At 32.1% G+C, this 23,755-nt stretch overlaps 1 protein-coding gene across 3 annotated transcripts in view; it reads left to right on the top strand.

The window, feature by feature from the left end:
• The window catches only part of LOC134694789 (solute carrier organic anion transporter family member 4A1-like), a 30,906-nt gene extending 17,675 nt beyond the window's left edge, over positions 1-13,231 (top strand). For all 3 annotated transcript variants that reach the window (XM_063555842.1, XM_063555843.1, XM_063555840.1), the window contains exons 6-13: positions 994-1,115; positions 3,079-3,200; positions 4,309-4,447; positions 6,888-7,086; positions 8,922-9,093; positions 10,573-10,880; positions 12,314-12,378; positions 12,652-13,231. In XM_063555842.1, coding sequence (XP_063411912.1) covers positions 994-1,115; positions 3,079-3,200; positions 4,309-4,447; positions 6,888-7,086; positions 8,922-9,093; positions 10,573-10,880; positions 12,314-12,378; positions 12,652-12,932 — 1,408 coding nt within the window. In that variant the 3' untranslated portion in view covers positions 12,933-13,231. The remainder of the gene's footprint in view (positions 1-993; positions 1,116-3,078; positions 3,201-4,308; positions 4,448-6,887; positions 7,087-8,921; positions 9,094-10,572; positions 10,881-12,313; positions 12,379-12,651) is intronic.
• Positions 13,232-23,755: the final 10,524 nt, after the last annotated feature.

The following is a 23,755-nucleotide window of genomic DNA, read 5'->3' as shown; positions in this document are numbered from 1 at the left end:
CTTAAAAAATGTCGTTTTCCTTTGATAAATATCAAATCTGCGCAATCTCATGATTTAGATTTGCAACTCGTATTTCTTGGAAATATCAAGTTGAACCGACCAAAGACTTTTGAGTAAAATATTATATCGTTAGTCAGAATATTAATATAAGATTTCAATTTGCGCCATAACACACTTTGTTGCATTTGCAATTTGGAAATAACGTGAAAAAAAGGATAACGATACACAAACAGACACACGTTAACACGTAATTCGAATCGTTTTACATGCAAACGTAAATTATAATTCGAATTGCAATGCGCGTCAAATTTGCGTTACTCTCCGAAAGACGTTTATTTTAATTCGTATCAACTTAAACGGATTTCTAATGCGAATTGGTTATTGCGAATCAGCAAATTCGAGTTTATTCGAATTTAAAAAGGGAGAGTGTGTGACAGGATAAGCGAATTCCATTCGAATTCAAATCGAATTAAATGTACGTGGGAGTTCATAAATCGCACTAACACAGATACGTCCTAAATTAATTTGACGTTAAACATCCTTCTATCAATCAATCTCCCCGAGAGGAGTACATCATGACCTTTATTGGTAACTCAATTTCTATCTCATCTGTAAATCTGTTATTTTTCAATAGAATATCCATGAGGGTTTAGATGGGGTTAAATGATTAAAGAATAATGCCCTTAAAAAATGAAGATTAGAGAATAATGGGCAAAAAAAAATAAAGATTAGATAAATGCGTGGTTTAATTTTTTAATGATTAGAGAAAAAAAGGGGTTAATTTTTTCGAAGATTAAAGAAAAAGGGGTGAAAATTAAATGTTTACAGAATAATAGACCCCCCCCCCAATCCAGACCCTCATTCATAACACCCGTCTGAATATGCATTGAATTTGCTAGGATGTATTTGATCTACAGTTATTACTTAATTTCAATCTATAATTTTATATTGATACATTTTCTAATTTTCTTTCTTTTTTTTACTTTTCAATAGGATATCTATAACACCCGCTGATCCCCGCTGGGTAGGAGCCTGGTGGATAAGTTTCCTTGCCAGTGGTGCTATTATGTTCATTGTTGCTATACCAATGATCGCATACCCAAAACAGTTACCAGGTAATGAAATCACTATGATAAGCAATCTTGCTAAAGGGGCATTAGCTGTAAAAGTTTGACTCAAATTCATGCGTAGCTTATTTCTCGAAAAAGGATTATTTGAGGTCACATGCATATGTATACAATGTGGAGGAATTATGCACTTGATGATGTATTCACTTGCAAGTGAATAATTCATTAGCCATGTTTCATATTAGCATAATTTCACAAAATTGAACCAAACTCGATGCTAAAAGCGAATTGTTATTTCACTATTTCACCTTCATTATTCAAAGTATTGATAAAAGAAAATCATGTAATATATTTGTTTTAACTCGTAGATGATGCCACTTTAAAAACCGATCTCACATTGCTCCAATTTTCTGATACGTTGCGTGGGAGCTCAAACACCCTATGTCAGAAGACGGGGGGCGATGCGAAGTGGGATTTTAACTAAATTGTAGTATAAGGTAATTTAAAAGTTAAGGAAACACAGTATGTGTTTGTTTTGATCATCATCATACATGGAATATCAAGTTTAATTAAAAAATATCTTAGAAAGGAAACAGCGAACGAAATATAATAGTTGATTATTTGGTTTGGAAACATCTGAACTATTCAAAACCAGGTGTGTCTAAAACCTTTAGTAAATTAACACAAACAAAAAGACTCAATTCGAGAAACTCATTAATTACAACTTTTCGTATTTCATTTTAATACTGAATTTCAAAATTCTATATAAAAACTGACCGTCAAGAAAAAAAAATGTAATATGCCAAAAAGGTAGTAGTGCGGTAGTTATATTTCAGCATATTACATTTTTTTAAGAGGAATTCTTAATAATCTTAAATAATGGAAAAGAGGGAATCTGGTATTTATTTAAGATGAGGTTGTGAGTTCAAATACTCCGCAGATGCTCGACTCCAATCTTAATTGGCCGTTTAAAAATCTAAAGGATTATGGGTAATTGCATCGTTCGTACCCAAAAATGAAAATAACGTCACGCCATTTGTTGAATTTCCATTGATTATGACATTTTTAACCAATCACGACGTATTTGGGTACACTTTTGAAATTATTACCCATGAAACATTAGATTCTAAAACGGTGAATTGATAATAAGGATTTTCAGTTTCCCTCTCGAAGCACGGTGGTTCTTTCAGGGCAGTTTGGATTTTACCCATCATTAAAAACTGACCGCTACGAAATATCAGCTAGACAATAGTGCTGATGATGCATTACATGTAAACACAAATCGAGCAATCAATAGCCTTTTGCATTGAGTGTGTAGACAAAGGTAGTTTCTTTGGTTTATAGCTTGCGTGCTAGCTTAGCCGTGAAGTCAATATAAGGTTAAGTAAACAACCCTCTTTTAAGAGTAGACTAGTCCGACAGATACATAATCTATCTGTCTGATGGATTCGGCTACTTCGAAAGGAGGGTATAGTATACCTTATCTAATTCTGTATGGCTGCACGGTTCAGCTAGCAAACAAGCATACCAAAGATATTACTTTTGCCTACACACTCAACGCAATCGGCTGTAATTAAAGACATATAACATACACAACATGATAACCTCAAAAGCAAGTGAAAGATTTTGAAATTGCTGTTGCTCTTCTTGCAGCATCAATGAGTGCTAAACATAGTAAAAGCAAATGCTCATCGCAAAGTCAAAACGTTCCAGAAGACCTGTGTTTATGTATATAAATATATAATGGATATCTCTATTAGATATTATTTGCGTACAGTGGCGGATGTAGAAATTTTCATAAGTGGGGTCCCACTGGCTGCCTAATAGGGGGGTCGCTCCCGTCACGCTTCAGTGATTCCTTATATAATCAACCAAATTTTTTTCTCAAAAGGAGGGCCTGCCCAATCCCTCCTTAAATCCGCATCTGGCGTATAAATGGACATCTCTGTAAGATATTACTTGCGTTTGAATGGATTCCTAATGACATAATCAAATGTAATTATTTATTCAGGTAGCGCTGCAATTCAAGCAAAACGAAAGTCAGAAGCCTATCAAGGGAAACAAGCCAAGAAAGTTAAAGACGATAATTTTGGGAAATCATGGAAGGATTTTCCTATAGCCATGTGGAATTTAGTAGGTACATGTACATGCAGGAATCATTGGTGTAAATATAGAAATGAGAAGATGTAGTATGATTGCTAATGAGATACAAGTAACTCTGCAACAGAGACCAAATGGCATAAAAAGTTAGCAACTATAATAGGTCGTTGTACAGCCTTCAACAATAAGTGTAAAAAATCATACCGCATCGCAAGCTATTTAAGGTACCGACATGACTTTTTTCTTCTTGTTTTGTCTTCCCCGAGGGTATCACCAGCCCAGTAGTCAACACTTCGGTGTTGACATGAATATCAATATTGTGGTATTTTTTACAAATTTCCTGTTAACAAAACTTTGAATTTTTCGAAAAACTAAGGATTTTCTTATTCCAGGCATAGATTACCTTAGCCGTATTTGGCATAACTTTTTGGAATTTTTGATCCTCAATGCTCTTCAACTTTTTACTTGTTTGGCTTAATAAATATTTTGATATGAGCGTCACTGATGAGTCTTATGTAGACGAAAGGCGCGTCTGGCGTACTAAATTATAATTCTGGTACCTTTGATAACTATTTATGTGATATTTGAGATAAATATTTTTAACACATAGCATGCCAACAATGGTAGTATGATTTCTGGTTATTTATTTATATTAACTGAGCAAAATAATTTAAGAAAAAAATGGAAAATGTCTATCAGCTGCAGATGCCCCCGTTTCAAATCGATAATAAATCATAAATTGTCTGCATTAATTTTGAAAATGCCTTTTACCAAGTTAGGGACGACATCAAAAGTTCAATGTAGGATACAAAACTTAATTCACATAGTCCCCCCCCCCCCCTCTTAACTTTATTTAGGAAAAATTGATTGACCAATAGGGATATATGTAAAAATCGATTTTATATATACAAAACTTTCAAAATCTTAACCCCAACCCCAAACTATTTGATTTAAGTTTTTTTTTTATCCTACATCGATCTTTTGATGTCGTCCCTTAGGAATATGACAGTTGTTTGATGTGTTTCGTTATTTGATTCGGCCATTTGATTACGGATTTTCCGTTCTGAATTTGTCGGATTTTACTATTCACATTGTATTTATTCATAGTCAGTCATCTATAAATTATACATATAATTTACAGGTTTTAAATCCTACATTTTTGTTCATGTCTTTGGGAGCTTGTACGGACGGAGCCATTATCAGTGGAGTTGCAACCTTTGGACCCAAGTTTTTTGCCGAGAAATTTAACTTACCACCCGCCTTTGCTGGTTTGATAATGGGTACTGTAACTTCAAAAATTATTGAGTGCATTTATTATTGCGAATTTTAATAGTGGATAAAAAAATATAGATTGATAAATGCGTGCATTTATTATTGCGGTTTTTTTTTAGGAATGGACATAAATGCGAGGTTAATTATTGCGATTTCAGGAAAATATTGATACATTTATGCATGTATGTATCGGATATCAGATTGCGTTTTGTCGGATAATTCGCATTAAAAACCCTCGCAAATAATTACTGGGTTTATTCAAAATAATAATTTAATTAAGTAAACATAAAATAAAAGAGAGTTACTAGTAGAGGTCGCCATAAGGTCTTGCGGTCATAAAACTTTCGAGCATGATTTTTGTACTCAGACTCAAGAATCAACTAATCAAAATACTGGGTTTTGTGTTTCGAGCACTTATATTGTACTCGAAGTCTGAGTAAAGTTTTATGACCGAGAGCCAAGGTCTTCATCAATGAGCAAAATCCATGCTGCACAGCAAGCTACTATATGATATATCTCCTTCAAGTGGGAAAAATATTTCTCATTTATAATGAGGAGACCGAAGAAACAAAAGAGCCAATCTAAACTCAGGCGTCGAGAAAAACCGATAAAAGTATAGCAACAACGACAAAAAGGCAAAACAATAGACTTCAAAAACTATAATAGAAAATAAACATTGAGCTAACCAAACCCTACCAAAAAAACAAACCGGCAAGTACATGATTTCGTGTGATAACAGAAACCGATGATCCGGACTTTTTTTTAATTAAAAGTGTGCACCGTTGTACTTTCGTTACCAACATATAAATATTTATGCGCGATACAAACCAACTTAACCGTTCTGCACTCTATTTATGGAATCTGTAAAATTTAATTTGAAAACAAATTAGCAGAAGATAAGAAATTACAAGGATTAAACGTACTTCTTCTGGAGATCATTGATGTGTAGACTTAAACCAATTAAATAATAATCGAATAAGATTGTTATGTTATAACTGTTTGTGAGTAAGCTGGTGCAGTTACACGCTAAATGGCTCTGAAAATTGTTTTTAATTCTACAGTGAATGAAATTAAATTTCACTTCCGTATAGGCTATATATATACGTTAAACTAGAAATGAAACCTTAAGCTTTTTAAGTTTCATATGACAGAAACTGTATAAAGCTTATGGATAAGTTTTACTACTAACAAACAATCGTCTCAGTATCATTATAATATCATTCGTGTTTTTGTTGTATGGAAATTATATCTTTTTGTCACGATATGTGTCTTTGTTTTTTGTTTTTATAAGACTTCATTAGTTATCGCAAGTGCGAGAAACTGTGAGTTCGATGCTCGACTGAGTGATTGACACCTAACAGCATTTTGTTTTCATTTTCGGAACTTCTTCATTAATATGATGGGTCCTTAGATAAAAAAAATCTCTATCATACCAGACTAAGGGAGCTACCATTTGATTTTTATGGGGGGGGGGGGGGGGGGGGGGGGGGGCTAGTTCGAAATTTGAAAAAAATAGGCAGGAGTTTTGAGTAAAAAAAAGGCAGGATGAGACACTTGTTAAAAAAAAAAGACAGGACCGAACAGAGTGAAAAATAAAAAGGCAAGACAGAGATTACAGCTAAAAAAATAATGCAGGACAATATTTTTCACCCCCCCCCCACCACCACCCCATAAAAATCAAACGGTAGCTCCCTAACAAAGGCCAAAGGCTCCTGAATTGGGACAGGCGAAAAATTGCAGCGGGGTTAAACATGTTTTTTTTTTGTAATCTCAACCCTCCCCTATACCTCTAGCCAATATAGATAAACAAACGCACAACAATACGCACAGTAAAACTCAGTTAAAGAGAAGCCCGAGTCCGATGTCAGAATATGAAACAGAAGAAAATAAACAAAATGACAATAATATATAAATAACAACAGAATACTAGCAGTAACTGACATGCCAGCTCCAGACCTCAATTAAACTGATTGAAAAATTATGTCTTCATCATAGGAATATCAGGCACAATCCCTCATGTTAGGGGTTTAGTATTATACCATCATGAAAATATATGAGAAAAAATTATCCTGAAACCATTAAACACAACCTATAATAATACAGAATTATGAAATAAACTATACATCACCGGATTTTGGAACCGTTACACAAACCTATAATAATACGGAATAATAAAACAAACTATGCATCACCGCATCCTGGAACGGTTATGTATAGTCTGTTTCAGTATTCCGTTTTATTACAGGTTTTGCTTATTATGGTTCCAGGATCCGGTGATGTATACTAAAAGTATGTTTTATTATTCTGTTTAATTGTAAGTTGTTTAACGGTTTTAGGATACGGTGATGTACAATAGTTTGTTTCATTATTCCGTATTATTGTAGGTTGTGTAACGATACGACGATCCGGAGGTGTTATAGTCTATATCATTATTCTGTATTATTGTAGGTTGTGTCACAGTTCCAGGAGCCGGAGGTGGTATGTTTGTTGGGGGATATGTTGTTAAGAAGAAGAAACTGAAGTGTCGCAGTATCATCCGCTTTAACTTAGCACTTAGTTGCATCGCTTTATTCTTTGGTTGCTTATTTCTGATTGAATGTCCAACCCAACGCATTAGTGGTGTTACTATAGAATATAAAACACACATGTAAGTTAAACGTCTAAATACATGTACTTCCATGTATAATGAAGTATTAACTGTTATAGAATTACAATTTTAATATTTTTTGATAAGAAGAAATTTATTATTTAAACTATCCAATATTTCACAACAACGGGTGTCAGTAGTGGAGCAGAAATGTATTGATCCTACCTATGACGTTCTTAATAGGGTTCTTGCAGTCCATCATTTAGTCTTTTTGAGAAGTGTTTATTGGAGTACTGTTTGACTACTTTTTTTTTTTCTTTTTTTTTTAAATAATAGTGTTAACATAATTATCACTACAATTTTGTAGCTTTTTACTTTTTTTGAAAGTTGCAATATTGTTTCTTTTGAAAAATATTCGATTAAATGTAATGAAATATACACAGGTATGATTTAATTATAAAATTACAAAACATGGCTGCCAATAGTAAAACAGAAAAAAATGGATGTTCTTTATCGGAAATACACAAGGGTGACTGGGGAATAGAAATATGGTCACTCGGTCTGCTCCAGACCGGCAGTAAAACGATTACCGAAGTGGAGCGTCCGTTTGGCCGGTATGTATCAAGTTCGCAGTAACATCCGGTCAGATTGGGATGTTAAATCCGGTGCTTCGTGTAAGGAGAGTGCCACGATCTTTGCACGTTAAGAACCGTTGCAACAACTCTTTGAGGGGTCCGTAGGTGGCCTGTTGCAAGGCAAAATTTCTGTCCCTATCCAATATACCATCATTTTCCAGTGGCAGCCCAATTTCCCAGATCATTATCCCAGATGGCCTCTATTATTGCAAGACCTACCTATAGTATTCATTGTTAACTTGTTCTCGTCCTGAATATGCATGAAATGTTTGCCACTGGACGTTTAGCAACCAACAATCAATCAATCAATCGGAAATACATGATACGACACTGGTTTCTATCGGGCTCATGCATTTATACTTTTTTGTGTTGTCTTCCCTTCTTTCAACCATATGACCCTTTGTTTTAAGTATATTTTTTTCATTATTTTGGAAATCTGCAACATTTAAATTGTCTTTATTACTAAATGTATCAATATTTGCCAGTTTTCCTTCATGATATTATTTCCTTCTTTGCGAAAAGTACGTCTTACTCCAAATTAAATTATATAGCAAATGCATAGCCATGAAAGAAAATTATATTGATCAATTCGATAATAAAATTGCCATTTTTTTTTTATTAATAATGACATGATGACACGATCTCAAAATTTCAAATCCACATTAAGAAACATATTAAATAGTTAAAGATTTAATCGCTGCATTGAAGGAATGATGCAATTCGGTTATCATATTACAAATATTTTTATGAGAAAATTCACATTAGATTTGCATTTTAAGAAATATTATTCATCAAATTTAGACTTTAATCATGTTGTTTTCCAATCAAATTCAATTAAGACCTTGAGAAAGTATGTCTTTAAACAAATCTGACTTTAAAAATAGTTTTCAATTACTTGTAATGAAGCATTTTATGTGGAAGCATGAATTACCAGGAAAGTACATTTTAAGGATGTTCGAATCTCTTGTCTTGTATTTTACCAGATATTCGGAATCTTCTTGTTTTATCCATGTGGTGCCTTGAAAAAAAATCACCGCTAACCCCTACTTTTTTTCTATAATTTTATTACACATAGTTTAAAAATTCATATTAGAAAATGATATACAATCCTGGTTATTTTTTCAAGACTTTTAAAAGAAATATATAGGGACCCAAAATCAAATGTAGAAAAAGTCCAGAGAGAACAACGTCCTTACACATTTTCGATGACTTTTTTTTGTCGCTTTTTTTTTATTTCACCATTTCTTTTTTTGTCTACAGTAACAGAGATGCTGAGCACAACTTAGGGGCAACATGTAATGCGGATTGTGGATGTTCAGCTATGGTATATGAACCCGTATGTGGATTGGACGGCTCACAGTATTTTTCACCATGTCACGCTGGTTGTTCGTCTAAGCATTCCTTTATAAAATCACCAATGGGACCTATCAAGGTAACAAAAAGAGTTGGAAAGAAAACGAAAGAGTAATTCAAAAATCATAAGTCGAATGGAAACTGGCAACGCAATTGAAAAAACTGAAGAAAAAAAAACCGATTAGACATGTCACAAACTCCACAAACATTATAAAAGATAAAAAAAAAATCCAACGACTAAGCAACACAAAGCAACACAAAGCAACAAAGGATTTCAGAAGCCCCCAAAAGGTACGAAGATCATGGCAACAACCAATTGCAATTTGTTAAGCGTTAAATGACATGTACATGAAGTTCTGTATAACAATATAAAGTATAGTAGCCTCACAATTTAATTGTTTAAGTTAATTTTGTGGATATAGAATAAACAACGTGTTCATACTAAGAGTAGTATGACAACAAACTTAACATGTTATTTAAGAATTGAATGCTTCTTTTTGAAACTTTATTGGGGTGTAAAAGCGTTGACCGAAGTAACGTCGATTTTTTATGAAGCGCGGACAAATGTGCGCACGGTCAACGCTTTTACACCCCAGTAAAGTTTCAAAAAGAAGCATTCAATACTTATAATTACATTTTTTAGTTATGATCATGAAAACACGAATTTTATAATTGTTTTATTTAATTCACCTATGCACTTTATTGTGGGACCACGTGTTATCATGAATGAAAAGTTTTATTGAGAAATGCAATTGCTTAAGGAATAACACGTGATGTGCAGTTAGCTAATTACAATTAAGTATCATAATGAAACATACATGTACATCTAATGTAATTATATCAAATATACTGCAGTTAGAGATCAACAGTCATGTTATAGCTTATAGTTACAAATTATATTATGTAATACTGATAATATAGGTACTTAGTACCCATTCTGTTTTCTCTGTAAATTAAGATTTATAAAAAATGAAAAGAAATATTTGAAAAAAAACGTCTTGATAGACAAATTAAAGTTTATCTTCAAAGAAAGAAAAAATGAATTGTGTCCAACAATTGCCCAACTTTTATTCACAGGCGCTTGGGTATATGATACAGATTTTTTTGGGATTTTTTTTTGCTGATTAAAATATTCAATTTTCTATATTGATAATACATATCTATCACTTCTGTGCATGTCTCACCTAGTTCGAAGTGATATATGTATTGTGAATATAAAAAATTGAATATTTTAATCAGCAAAAAAAGATAAAAAAAAAAAAACTGTATCATATACCCAAGCGCCTGTGCTTTTATAATAGAGGCCCCTCATGGGGGGTCCTAGTAATCACATAATCACCATTTTTTTGCCAATATAATCACATAATCATTAAATATTTGCTTATCTTTAGTAATCAAATAATCATAAACTAAAAATACAGTCCTAGGTTATCAAATAATCATGAAATATTTGGCTTAATAATCAAATAATCATTAAAAAAACGGCCAAGTAATCACATAATCAAAAACCCCATGAGGGCCCTCATAATATCAACGATCTTGATGTGCTCTGTTGTAGATGTATCTGGATTGTGATTGTGTTGAAGAAAGCATAACATATAAGATGAACAACTCTATGAATAAACAATTAGAACAAACAGACGCAATGAGAACTACAACAATGCCATCAATTGACTTCTCTAAAACTACAAACTATCTGTCGTCAAATTCATCAAACATGACTGGACCAAGGGGTCCTCCAATGGGAGCATACCAAGGAATTTGTATGACCGACTGTATTTTGATGTATGTTGTGGCGCCATTATTGTTCATCGGAATGTTTCTGACTTTTTCAACAGTATCACCATGCCAGACTGCCACAATGAGGTATGACACTCAACATAAATAACTTAAGATACACAAGTATATAAAAAATCTTAACGATAAGTTCTATATGTGGCTGTGTATTCATACATCTTACACTGCAAAACAAACGCACTTTTGTAGCCGAAGTTACATGTTCAATGGAATGACTGGTCTTCGGTAACCGTATTACATTTATTTGTTCTCATTTAGATCATGTGCGATTTATAGTTCACTTATTCAGATACTAAGGTTCCAACTCCCCTCAGGCAAATTTGATCTTAACATCTTACGTGAATTTGGCTTTTATGTCTAGTTCCTTTTCGACATATCTGTAGTTTGGCTTTTATGTCTAGTTCCTTTTCGACATATCTGTAGGTCTTAACGCTGAAGAGAATTAACAATTATATAGCTTGAAAATTGTTAGGCTTGAGCGAACTGAATGATGGTCTACATTTTGTATTTGTGTCATTAGTTATTTGTGTCATTAGGTTAATAGCCTCTCTTTGATTCATCATAGGTCTCTTATTATTCCCTTTAAAAAATCTCCCTTGAAGACACTTTTATGTTTTTATATATAAAATTTCAATGATTATTGGGATATCTTGCAACATTATTAACTTTCTTTCAATACAAAGAAATGACGTAAAAGCATCTAATAGTCAGCAAAACTAAATCCAATAACATATGACCTCCGGGGCACATTTTTTGTTTCTCTTTATATCCTGATAATTTCTTTTTCCTTATTTACTATTTGTTATTTTCTTTTATTTACTTGCTATGTTCGCTATATATATCGAAAACTAAAAATATAAGATTACAGTATACAAACATTATAAAAAGTTATACAATGTACCGTTTGGAAGGACTAAAGAATGCAATAAAACGTGGGATTTACTTTAAACTATAAACAGTAAATTATTTATCAACCTTTTGATAAAACCAGATGTATTTCACTACAACCTCCAACTGTAAGATATGTCACATTCAATTGAAAAAGAGAACTAACAAATCGGCAATCATCGTATAGATCTGCTACCGAACTGAATCGACCGAGTATAGACGAATGAAAAACTTCCCGTCCCAGAGGCTGTCAGTGTGCTAATAACGATTTCTCCTGTTCTTAATTTTGGAATTCTAAACGTTAGTTTTATAAAGCGTTCGTGAAATTTGATCTTTTGTAGCTGACAGAACCTTTATAGTTTTGTTCTTGGGGAAATTCCTACCATTGTTAAAGCTTATTTATGAAGATTTTTTTTAAAACCAATTGAAAGCTAAAATCTTTATGTTTAAAAAAAACTAACTTTTCATCTGTTTTGGGCCAATTGAGCACAATGATTTCCTTCTATGTTATAGATCCACCTGCTTATCCCCAAAATTGAAGTCAAGAGTTATCGTATTTCAACTGGACAATTGAAATGACTAAAAATTTGCACGTCATTTATCTTTAATTGCAGATGCGTTCCCCAATCTGAAAGAGCTCTAGCAATAGGATTCCAGTGGCTGTTGTTGCGATTATTAGGTCTGTATATTGAAACTTTTAATGGCTTTTTGGCAAAATTTTGTTTCATTTCATGAACGAAATTTAGGTAAAGGTGTATATATTATATAGACTCACATGATACTTAATATATCATGATAGCCACATAATAGTTTTTAATTAAACTATGAATGTATACATTAAAATCCAAAATTCACGGATTGAATTCTAAAAAACACTAAAAATTGATTCATAACAACGACAAATGGATAAGTTGAAAATTGAGAAAATATTGATTATGATATATCTTTACAGGAACGACCCCTGGTCCAGTTATGCTTGGTGCTATTATTGACAGTGCTTGTAAAGTATGGCAGAATATTTGTGGGGAGACGGGTAACTGCTGGATATATCAAAAGACAGACATGGGAATCAAAATATTTATATGGTGGTGTTTAATGAAAGGTTTAGCTGTACTGTTTTATTTCCTAGCTCAATATTTTTACAAGGCACCACCGGAAGACAATGATACAGAGGGCGCTGAAAAACTAATGCATCCAGTTGAAAAATTAGAAACACGAGAGAGTGTCTTATGAAAAAGCTGTGGACTTGATAATTGCATAATCATCATATTTCATTTCTAGACATATCATTACAGTTGGACAATACCGGTAGTTTTATCAGGGATACAATTCATTTTATCATCATTATGTTCAATCGAATACATGTTATGTTTATAAATATATATCGTATGATTCAAACGTGAAAACGTGTTTACGAAGAGCCATCAAAAATCCATTTCAGAACGACAAGGTCTTGATCGAAGCAATCAACGTTCTGACAAAATACATATTGTATATGTTCTATACTATATATTAAAGCTTACCTATATTTCTTTAACGTGTTTTAGTTGTTTTTTTTGTGTCTACCTTTTATTTTTGTTAAAGATGACCTATTATAAAAACAAGTTGATGTGGTATAATTGCCAATGAAACTACTCTCCACAAGCGAAAAAAATACATAGACATTAACAACTATCGATCACTGTACGACCTTCAACAATGTGCAAAACCCATATCGCATAGTACATCTATTACGAAATTTTGACTTTTTTTTTATTGTTTTATATAAAAAATGAAGATGTGGTATAATTGCCAATGAGACAACTGTCCACAAGAGACCAAACAGATTGAGACTTTCTTATGAGATAATGAAGATGTATACTTGAATGCTTTAAGGGAGTTTGCTTCTCAGTTTCAAAGTAATTAATCAAAACACTTATTTATATTGATAGGGGATTAATATTTTAAAAAGGAATCCACAGAGCAAAAAAAATATAAAGGTCACCGTGCTTGTTTTCGAGAAAATAGCCATTGAAATTTTGGCGGGAAAATATTCTCTCTTGACTTTTCGTAACTTTATCCTTGTCAAGTTTAAGTTCTCAAAAACTTAAAAAGTAATTAAAATTTTATAACACTTTTACAGATGGCTTATCATTATACATGTAAAAGATTTACCAAAAAAAAGTGGGGGTCACCGGGCAAATTTTTTCAAGGCATTGAAATGGATAAAACAAGAGGATTCCGAAAATCTGACAAAAAATCCAAAACATGACAAGCCAGCTTCCTTAAAACTAGTGATAGTGATGGGAAAATAAAAAAAACAATACAGCAAATTATTCTTCAACTCTATATGGGTATTTCAGAGTCTACAAATAAATTAACTGAAACTTAATAATTTATATACATATACTGCTTCTCTGTCCTATATTTTCTCCCATAATTTGTATTGTAGTCCTGTCATGTAAATAATGTTGTCATTATAATGGTATAGCTAACATTGCGGGAGGTTTGGCATGCCACAAAACCAGGCTCAACACATCATGTTTTACTTTAAGTTAGAATGACCTGTACCAAGTCAGGAAAATTGCCATTGTTATATTATCGCTCGTTTCTGTGTGTGTTACATTTTAATGTTGTGTTTCTGTTGTGTCATAGTTCACTTATATTTGATAAGTTTCCCTCAGTTTTAGTTTGTAACCCGGATTTTTTTTTCTCTACCGATAAATGAATTTCGAACAGCGGTATACTGCTGTTGTCTTTGTTTACTTTATTCAACATAAGTTTGTCCACAATAGTGGGATGTTGGTACCAAATGAGAAAACGCACATATAATTCTTACATGCATGATATTTCCTAACCCCTCATTTGGGCGGAAACTAGAAAAGAAATGAGAAGAAAGTTAAGAGAATCAAAGGAATACATGGCAAAACTAATTAAGAAATAAATGATGCAAGCTATACTTTATTGTAGCTTTAACATGGTTAGTCGTTATATTCGTGTTTGTTTTTACCAGAGCGATAGTGAGGGCTAAAATAACATGAATATATTGCCTATCCACTTTAAAACTACAATAAAGTATAGCTTGCATCAATCATTTTTATTCTGATTAGGACAATTAAGTTAATTTCTATGTCCAATGTGTATAAATGTAGAGTGTTTTTTGTAGGCTCTTCCGTGAACCTCCCTTTCTGTTAATTAACAAGCAAACGACTGACAATGTGATTTTTCAGAGGGAGGAGTTTTGCACAGGGCATGAACAGATGTCGTATCTAGGTCAAGTATGTCAATTTCGAACTGCAACACATTAGGTCCGAGACCACCATTGTCGTCCCTTGATTATAGTCCCTAGTGTTGACAGTGGGTTACTTGCCATTAATTTTTATACCCCTTCCAAATTTATTTCTCCATGTTCACTGCCTCAAATTGCAAGAAGGGGGATGAAATTACACTGTAAAAAAATTTGGGTCCAGAATTTTAAAGGAAAGTAGTGATTTGGTCCAGCTGAAAAAGGTTGAAAATGAGCACTTCGGAAGCTGTCAAAAGATTTCAAGACGCCCTTAACATAAAATTGTCCATATTTTGAGTTAGAGACGATGAAGTTTTCTATAAATTTGATATAATTTGTCCCAAAAGTAGTACAACACACTGTCAAAGTTTCTTTGAGAAAGCGCAGGTGGGATTTTTTTTATTTTCATTTATGTTCTAAAAGAAATGCACTACGAATTAATTGTGTTCTCGGACCTAAGAGGTGAAATCTGTAAATATAGAATTTGTACTCTGGCAACTTCCCTAAATGATTTGATGGTGTCAACTTGTCAAATAGCATGAAACTAAAGGATTTAAACTTTTATTTTATAGAATTTCTGCAAAAATGACCAATTTTGGCATTTTATGGTCAAAATAGGCATTTTATAACTTTTTCAATATTGATGCATAAATGGCATCCTGACTTTCTATCCGACAGGTTTTTATGGGTCAATATTTGTGTTTCTATGCCTTTACCTGCTTCTTTTACTTATTTATGAACTCTGAATCTACAGAAAAGAAGTCTATCTCAGATAAAATGTGCAAAATTTGTTGTATAAATGACCCTTGTCTAACGCCTTGTTTGGATGAAGGCAATAGTGGGGAGCTTGGTATATAAAATTTGATGTCCATATTACAGACCTCACTAAATTTGTATCAAATGCACTTTACAATGTCTATTGTACCTGTTCCATTTCACATAATAAATTTCTTTTCTTCTGTAGGATAGCAAGTGGTTTAAATATAAGCCTGTTGAGAATAAATTGCATGCAAGTTTTTCCCTAAAAAGGCAAAAATCTTTGTTTCAGCCCATACTGCTTGTAAGAAAAGTTAATTGCAAGAGTCTTTTTGTGCTCAGATTTGTTGTATCATGTCACATGAGTATAGAAATGATAAAAAAGACACAAATTTTTATTTCTTATAGCCTCAATATGCATTTTTTAATGTAAATATGTAGCACGGCCTTAATTGACCCTAAATTTTTTCCAGTCTTACTTGGCCTAAGACCCTTTTAAACTAATATGATATGTTATTTGTAACTTTTCTTTCCATTTAAAGTACTTTAAATACATATGTAAGGATTATTTATAACTAAAAAGCTTCACAAATTAAAAATTGCTGGAAAATATTACATCTTCATGTAAGGCTCCCCTTCATTGAAAAACCTGAATTTTTAGGCACAGGCTCATATAAATTTGACTTTTGAATAATTATGCCAAGTCTGATAAATCAAATGAGTACTCTATTGCTTTTAGTACATGATAAGTTATATGTTAAGGCATTTAAAAAGTATTTTTTTGCAATATTTTAATTTTTAAAGCCCCAAATGTTGATAGTTGAAATTTTTCAATTTTAACGTCAAAATTTTACACGTAAAGATGAGTATAGAACTTAACTTAATGTCTATAATGTTCATCCTATTGTCATGAAACTTTGTAAGCAGTGTTATAATACATTAAGCTTTGTTCATACCAAGTTTTTTTAAGATTTGTCAACTCTTTCTACCCTATTAGGTCCGAGACCACCATTGTCGTCCCTTGATTTTCGTTGTTCACAAATATAGTCCCTAGTGTTGACAGTGGGTTACTTGCCATTAATTTTTATACCCCTTCCAAATTTATTTCTCCATGTTCACTGCCTCAAATTGCAAGAAGGGGGATGAAATTACACTGTAAAAAAATTTGGGTCCAGAATTTTAAAGGAAAGTAGTGATTTGGTCCAGCTGAAAAAGGTTGAAAATGAGCACTTCGGAAGCTGTCAAAAGATTTCAAGACGCCCTTAACATAAAATTGTCCATATTTTGAGTTAGAGACGATGAAGTTTTCTATAAATTTGATATAATTTGTCCCAAAAGTAGTACAACACACTGTCAAAGTTTCTTTGAGAAAGCGCAGGTGGGATTTTTTTTATTTTCATTTATGTTCTAAAAGAAATGCACTACGAATTAATTGTGTTCTCGGACCTAAGAGGTGAAATCTGTAAATATAGAATTTGTACTCTGGCAACTTCCCTAAATGATTTGATGGTGTCAACTTGTCAAATAGCATGAAACTAAAGGATTTAAACTTTTATTTTATAGAATTTCTGCAAAAATGACCAATTTTGGCATTTTATGGTCAAAATAGGCATTTTATAACTTTTTCAATATTGATGCATAAATGGCATCCTGACTTTCTATCCGACAGGTTTTTATGGGTCAATATTTGTGTTTCTATGCCTTTACCTGCTTCTTTTACTTATTTATGAACTCTGAATCTACAGAAAAGAAGTCTATCTCAGATAAAATGTGCAAAATTTGTTGTATAAATGACCCTTGTCTAACGCCTTGTTTGGATGAAGGCAATAGTGGGGAGCTTGGTATATAAAATTTGATGTCCATATTACAGACCTCACTAAATTTGTATCAAATGCACTTTACAATGTCTATTGTACCTGTTCCATTTCACATAATAAATTTCTTTTCTTCTGTAGGATAGCAAGTGGTTTAAATATAAGCCTGTTGAGAATAAATTGCATGCAAGTTTTTCCCTAAAAAGGCAAAAATCTTTGTTTCAGCCCATACTGCTTGTAAGAAAAGTTAATTGCAAGAGTCTTTTTGTGCTCAGATTTGTTGTATCATGTCACATGAGTATAGAAATGATAAAAAAGACACAAATTTTTATTTCTTATAGCCTCAATATGCATTTTTTAATGTAAATATGTAGCACGGCCTTAATTGACCCTAAATTTTTTCCAGTCTTACTTGGCCTAAGACCCTTTTAAACTAATATGATATGTTATTTGTAACTTTTCTTTCCATTTAAAGTACTTTAAATACATATGTAAGGATTATTTATAACTAAAAAGCTTCACAAATTAAAAATTGCTGGAAAATATTACATCTTCATGTAAGGCTCCCCTTCATTGAAAAACCTGAATTTTTAGGCACAGGCTCATATAAATTTGACTTTTGAATAATTATGCCAAGTCTGATAAATCAAATGAGTACTCTATTGCTTTTAGTACATGATAAGTTATATGTTAAGGCATTTAAAAAGTATTTTTTTGCAATATTTTAATTTTTAAAGCCCCAAATGTTGATAGTTGAAATTTTTCAATTTTAACGTCAAAATTTTACACGTAAAGATGAGTATAGAACTTAACTTAATGTCTATAATGTTCATCCTATTGTCATGAAACTTTGTAAGCAGTGTTATAATACATTAAGCTTTGTTCATACCAAGTTTTTTTAAGATTTGTCAACTCTTTCTACCCTATTAGGTCCGAGACCACCATTGTCGTCCCTTGATTTTCGTTGTTCACAAATATAGTCCCTAGTGTTGACAGTGGGTTACTTGCCATTAATTTTTATACCACTTCCAAATTTATTTCTCCATGTTCACTGCCTCAAATTGCAAGAAGGGGGATGAAATTACACTGTAAAAAAATTTGGGTCCAGAATTTTAAAGGAAAGTAGTGATTTGGTCCAGCTGAAAAAGGTTGAAAATGAGCACTTCGGAAGCTGTCAAAAGATTTCAAGACGCCCTTAACATAAAATTGTCCATATTTTGAGTTAGAGACGATGAAGTTTTCTATAAATTTGATATAATTTGTCCCAAAAGTAGTACAACACACTGTCAAAGTTTCTTTGAGAAAGCGCAGGTGGGATTTTTTTTATTTTCATTTATGTTCTAAAAGAAATGCACTACGAATTAATTGTGTTCTCGGACCTAAGAGGTGAAATCTGTAAATATAGAATTTGTACTCTGGCAACTTCCCTAAATGATTTGATGGTGTCAACTTGTCAAATAGCATGAAACTAAAGGATTTAAACTTTTATTTTATAGAATTTCTGCAAAAATGACCAATTTTGGCATTTTATGGTCAAAATAGGCATTTTATAACTTTTTCAATATTGATGCATAAATGGCATCCTGACTTTCTATCCGACAGGTTTTTATGGGTCAATATTTGTGTTTCTATGCCTTTACCTGCTTCTTTTACTTATTTATGAACTCTGAATCTACAGAAAAGAAGTCTATCTCAGATAAAATGTGCAAAATTTGTTGTATAAATGACCCTTGTCTAACGCCTTGTTTGGATGAAGGCAATAGTGGGGAGCTTGGTATATAAAATTTGATGTCCATATTACAGACCTCACTAAATTTGTATCAAATGCACTTTACAATGTCTATTGTACCTGTTCCATTTCACATAATAAATTTCTTTTCTTCTGTAGGATAGCAAGTGGTTTAAATATAAGCCTGTTGAGAATAAATTGCATGCAAGTTTTTCCCTAAAAAGGCAAAAATCTTTGTTTCAGCCCATACTGCTTGTAAGAAAAGTTAATTGCAAGAGTCTTTTTGTGCTCAGATTTGTTGTATCATGTCACATGAGTATAGAAATGATAAAAAAGACACAAATTTTTATTTCTTATAGCCTCAATATGCATTTTTTAATGTAAATATGTAGCACGGCCTTAATTGACCCTAAATTTTTTCCAGTCTTACTTGGCCTAAGACCCTTTTAAACTAATATGATATGTTATTTGTAACTTTTCTTTCCATTTAAAGTACTTTAAATACATATGTAAGGATTATTTATAACTAAAAAGCTTCACAAATTAAAAATTGCTGGAAAATATTACATCTTCATGTAAGGCTCCCCTTCATTGAAAAACCTGAATTTTTAGGCACAGGCTCATATAAATTTGACTTTTGAATAATTATGCCAAGTCTGATAAATCAAATGAGTACTCTATTGCTTTTAGTACATGATAAGTTATATGTTAAGGCATTTAAAAAGTATTTTTTTGCAATATTTTAATTTTTAAAGCCCCAAATGTTGATAGTTGAAATTTTTCAATTTTAACGTCAAAATTTTACACGTAAAGATGAGTATAGAACTTAACTTAATGTCTATAATGTTCATCCTATTGTCATGAAACTTTGTAAGCAGTGTTATAATACATTAAGCTTTGTTCATACCAAGTTTTTTTAAGATTTGTCAACTCTTTCTACCCTATTAGGTCCGAGACCACCATTGTCGTCCCTTGATTTTCGTTGTTCACAAATATAGTCCCTAGTGTTGACAGTGGGTTACTTGCCATTAATTTTTATACCCCTTCCAAATTTATTTCTCCATGTTCACTGCCTCAAATTGCAAGAAGGGGGATGAAATTACACTGTAAAAAAATTTGGGTCCAGAATTTTAAAGGAAAGTAGTGATTTGGTCCAGCTGAAAAAGGTTGAAAATGAGCACTTCGGAAGCTGTCAAAAGATTTCAAGACGCCCTTAACATAAAATTGTCCATATTTTGAGTTAGAGACGATGAAGTTTTCTATAAATTTGATATAATTTGTCCCAAAAGTAGTACAACACACTGTCAAAGTTTCTTTGAGAAAGCGCAGGTGGGATTTTTTTTATTTTCATTTATGTTCTAAAAGAAATGCACTACGAATTAATTGTGTTCTCGGACCTAAGAGGTGAAATCTGTAAATATAGAATTTGTACTCTGGCAACTTCCCTAAATGATTTGATGGTGTCAACTTGTCAAATAGCATGAAACTAAAGGATTTAAACTTTTATTTTATAGAATTTCTGCAAAAATGACCAATTTTGGCATTTTATGGTCAAAATAGGCATTTTATAACTTTTTCAATATTGATGCATAAATGGCATCCTGACTTTCTATCCGACAGGTTTTTATGGGTCAATATTTGTGTTTCTATGCCTTTACCTGCTTCTTTTACTTATTTATGAACTCTGAATCTACAGAAAAGAAGTCTATCTCAGATAAAATGTGCAAAATTTGTTGTATAAATGACCCTTGTCTAACGCCTTGTTTGGATGAAGGCAATAGTGGGGAGCTTGGTATATAAAATTTGATGTCCATATTACAGACCTCACTAAATTTGTATCAAATGCACTTTACAATGTCTATTGTACCTGTTCCATTTCACATAATAAATTTCTTTTCTTCTGTAGGATAGCAAGTGGTTTAAATATAAGCCTGTTGAGAATAAATTGCATGCAAGTTTTTCCCTAAAAAGGCAAAAATCTTTGTTTCAGCCCATACTGCTTGTAAGAAAAGTTAATTGCAAGAGTCTTTTTGTGCTCAGATTTGTTGTATCATGTCACATGAGTATAGAAATGATAAAAAAGACACAAATTTTTATTTCTTATAGCCTCAATATGCATTTTTTAATGTAAATATGTAGCACGGCCTTAATTGACCCTAAATTTTTTCCAGTCTTACTTGGCCTAAGACCCTTTTAAACTAATATGATATGTTATTTGTAACTTTTCTTTCCATTTAAAGTACTTTAAATACATATGTAAGGATTATTTATAACTAAAAAGCTTCACAAATTAAAAATTGCTGGAAAATATTACATCTTCATGTAAGGCTCCCCTTCATTGAAAAACCTGAATTTTTAGGCACAGGCTCATATAAATTTGACTTTTGAATAATTATGCCAAGTCTGATAAATCAAATGAGTACTCTATTGCTTTTAGTACATGATAAGTTATATGTTAAGGCATTTAAAAAGTATTTTTTTGCAATATTTTAATTTTTAAAGCCCCAAATGTTGATAGTTGAAATTTTTCAATTTTAACGTCAAAATTTTACACGTAAAGATGAGTATAGAACTTAACTTAATGTCTATAATGTTCATCCTATTGTCATGAAACTTTGTAAGCAGTGTTATAATACATTAAGCTTTGTTCATACCAAGTTTTTTTAAGATTTGTCAACTCTTTCTACCCTATTAGGTGAAATCTGTAAATATAGAATTTGTACTCTGGCAACTTCCCTAAATGATTTGATGGTGTCAACTTGTCAAATAGCATGAAACTAAAGGATTTAAACTTTTATTTTATAGAATTTCTGCAAAAATGACCAATTTTGGCATTTTATGGTCAAAATAGGCATTTTATAACTTTTTCAATATTGATGCATAAATGGCATCCTGACTTTCTATCCGACAGGTTTTTATGGGTCAATATTTGTGTTTCTATGCCTTTACCTGCTTCTTTTACTTATTTATGAACTCTGAATCTACAGAAAAGAAGTCTATCTCAGATAAAATGTGCAAAATTTGTTGTATAAATGACCCTTGTCTAACGCCTTGTTTGGATGAAGGCAATAGTGGGGAGCTTGGTATATAAAATTTGATGTCCATATTACAGACCTCACTAAATTTGTATCAAATGCACTTTACAATGTCTATTGTACCTGTTCCATTTCACATAATAAATTTCTTTTCTTCTGTAGGATAGCAAGTGGTTTAAATATAAGCCTGTTGAGAATAAATTGCATGCAAGTTTTTCCCTAAAAAGGCAAAAATCTTTGTTTCAGCCCATACTGCTTGTAAGAAAAGTTAATTGCAAGAGTCTTTTTGTGCTCAGATTTGTTGTATCATGTCACATGAGTATAGAAATGATAAAAAAGACACAAATTTTTATTTCTTATAGCCTCAATATGCATTTTTTAATGTAAATATGTAGCACGGCCTTAATTGACCCTAAATTTTTTCCAGTCTTACTTGGCCTAAGACCCTTTTAAACTAATATGATATGTTATTTGTAACTTTTCTTTCCATTTAAAGTACTTTAAATACATATGTAAGGATTATTTATAACTAAAAAGCTTCACAAATTAAAAATTGCTGGAAAATATTACATCTTCATGTAAGGCTCCCCTTCATTGAAAAACCTGAATTTTTAGGCACAGGCTCATATAAATTTGACTTTTGAATAATTATGCCAAGTCTGATAAATCAAATGAGTACTCTATTGCTTTTAGTACATGATAAGTTATATGTTAAGGCATTTAAAAAGTATTTTTTTGCAATATTTTAATTTTTAAAGCCCCAAATGTTGATAGTTGAAATTTTTCAATTTTAACGTCAAAATTTTACACGTAAAGATGAGTATAGAACTTAACTTAATGTCTATAATGTTCATCCTATTGTCATGAAACTTTGTAAGCAGTGTTATAATACATTAAGCTTTGTTCATACCAAGTTTTTTAAGATTTGTCAACTCTTTCTACCCTATTAGGTCCGAGACCACCATTGTCGTCCCTTGATTTTCGTTGTTCACAAATATAGTCCCTAGTGTTGACAGTGGGTTACTTGCCATTAATTTTTATACCACTTCCAAATTTATTTCTCCATGTTCACTGCCTCAAATTGCAAGAAGGGGGATGAAATTACACTGTAAAAAAATTTGGGTCCAGAATTTTAAAGGAAAGTAGTGATTTGGTCCAGCTGAAAAAGGTTGAAAATGAGCACTTCGGAAGCTGTCAAAAGATTTCAAGACGCCCTTAACATAAAATTGTCCATATTTTGAGTTAGAGACGATGAAGTTTTCTATAAATTTGATATAATTTGTCCCAAAAGTAGTACAACACACTGTCAAAGTTTCTTTGAGAAAGCGCAGGTGGGATTTTTTTTATTTTCATTTATGTTCTAAAAGAAATGCACTACGAATTAATTGTGTTCTCGGACCTAAGAGGTGAAATCTGTAAATATAGAATTTGTACTCTGGCAACTTCCCTAAATGATT

Source organism: Mytilus trossulus, chromosome 13 (assembly GCF_036588685.1).
Source record: "Mytilus trossulus isolate FHL-02 chromosome 13, PNRI_Mtr1.1.1.hap1, whole genome shotgun sequence".
NCBI lineage: Eukaryota > Metazoa > Mollusca > Bivalvia > Mytilida > Mytilidae > Mytilus > Mytilus trossulus.
This window is presented reverse-complemented; position numbering and strand designations above follow the sequence as displayed.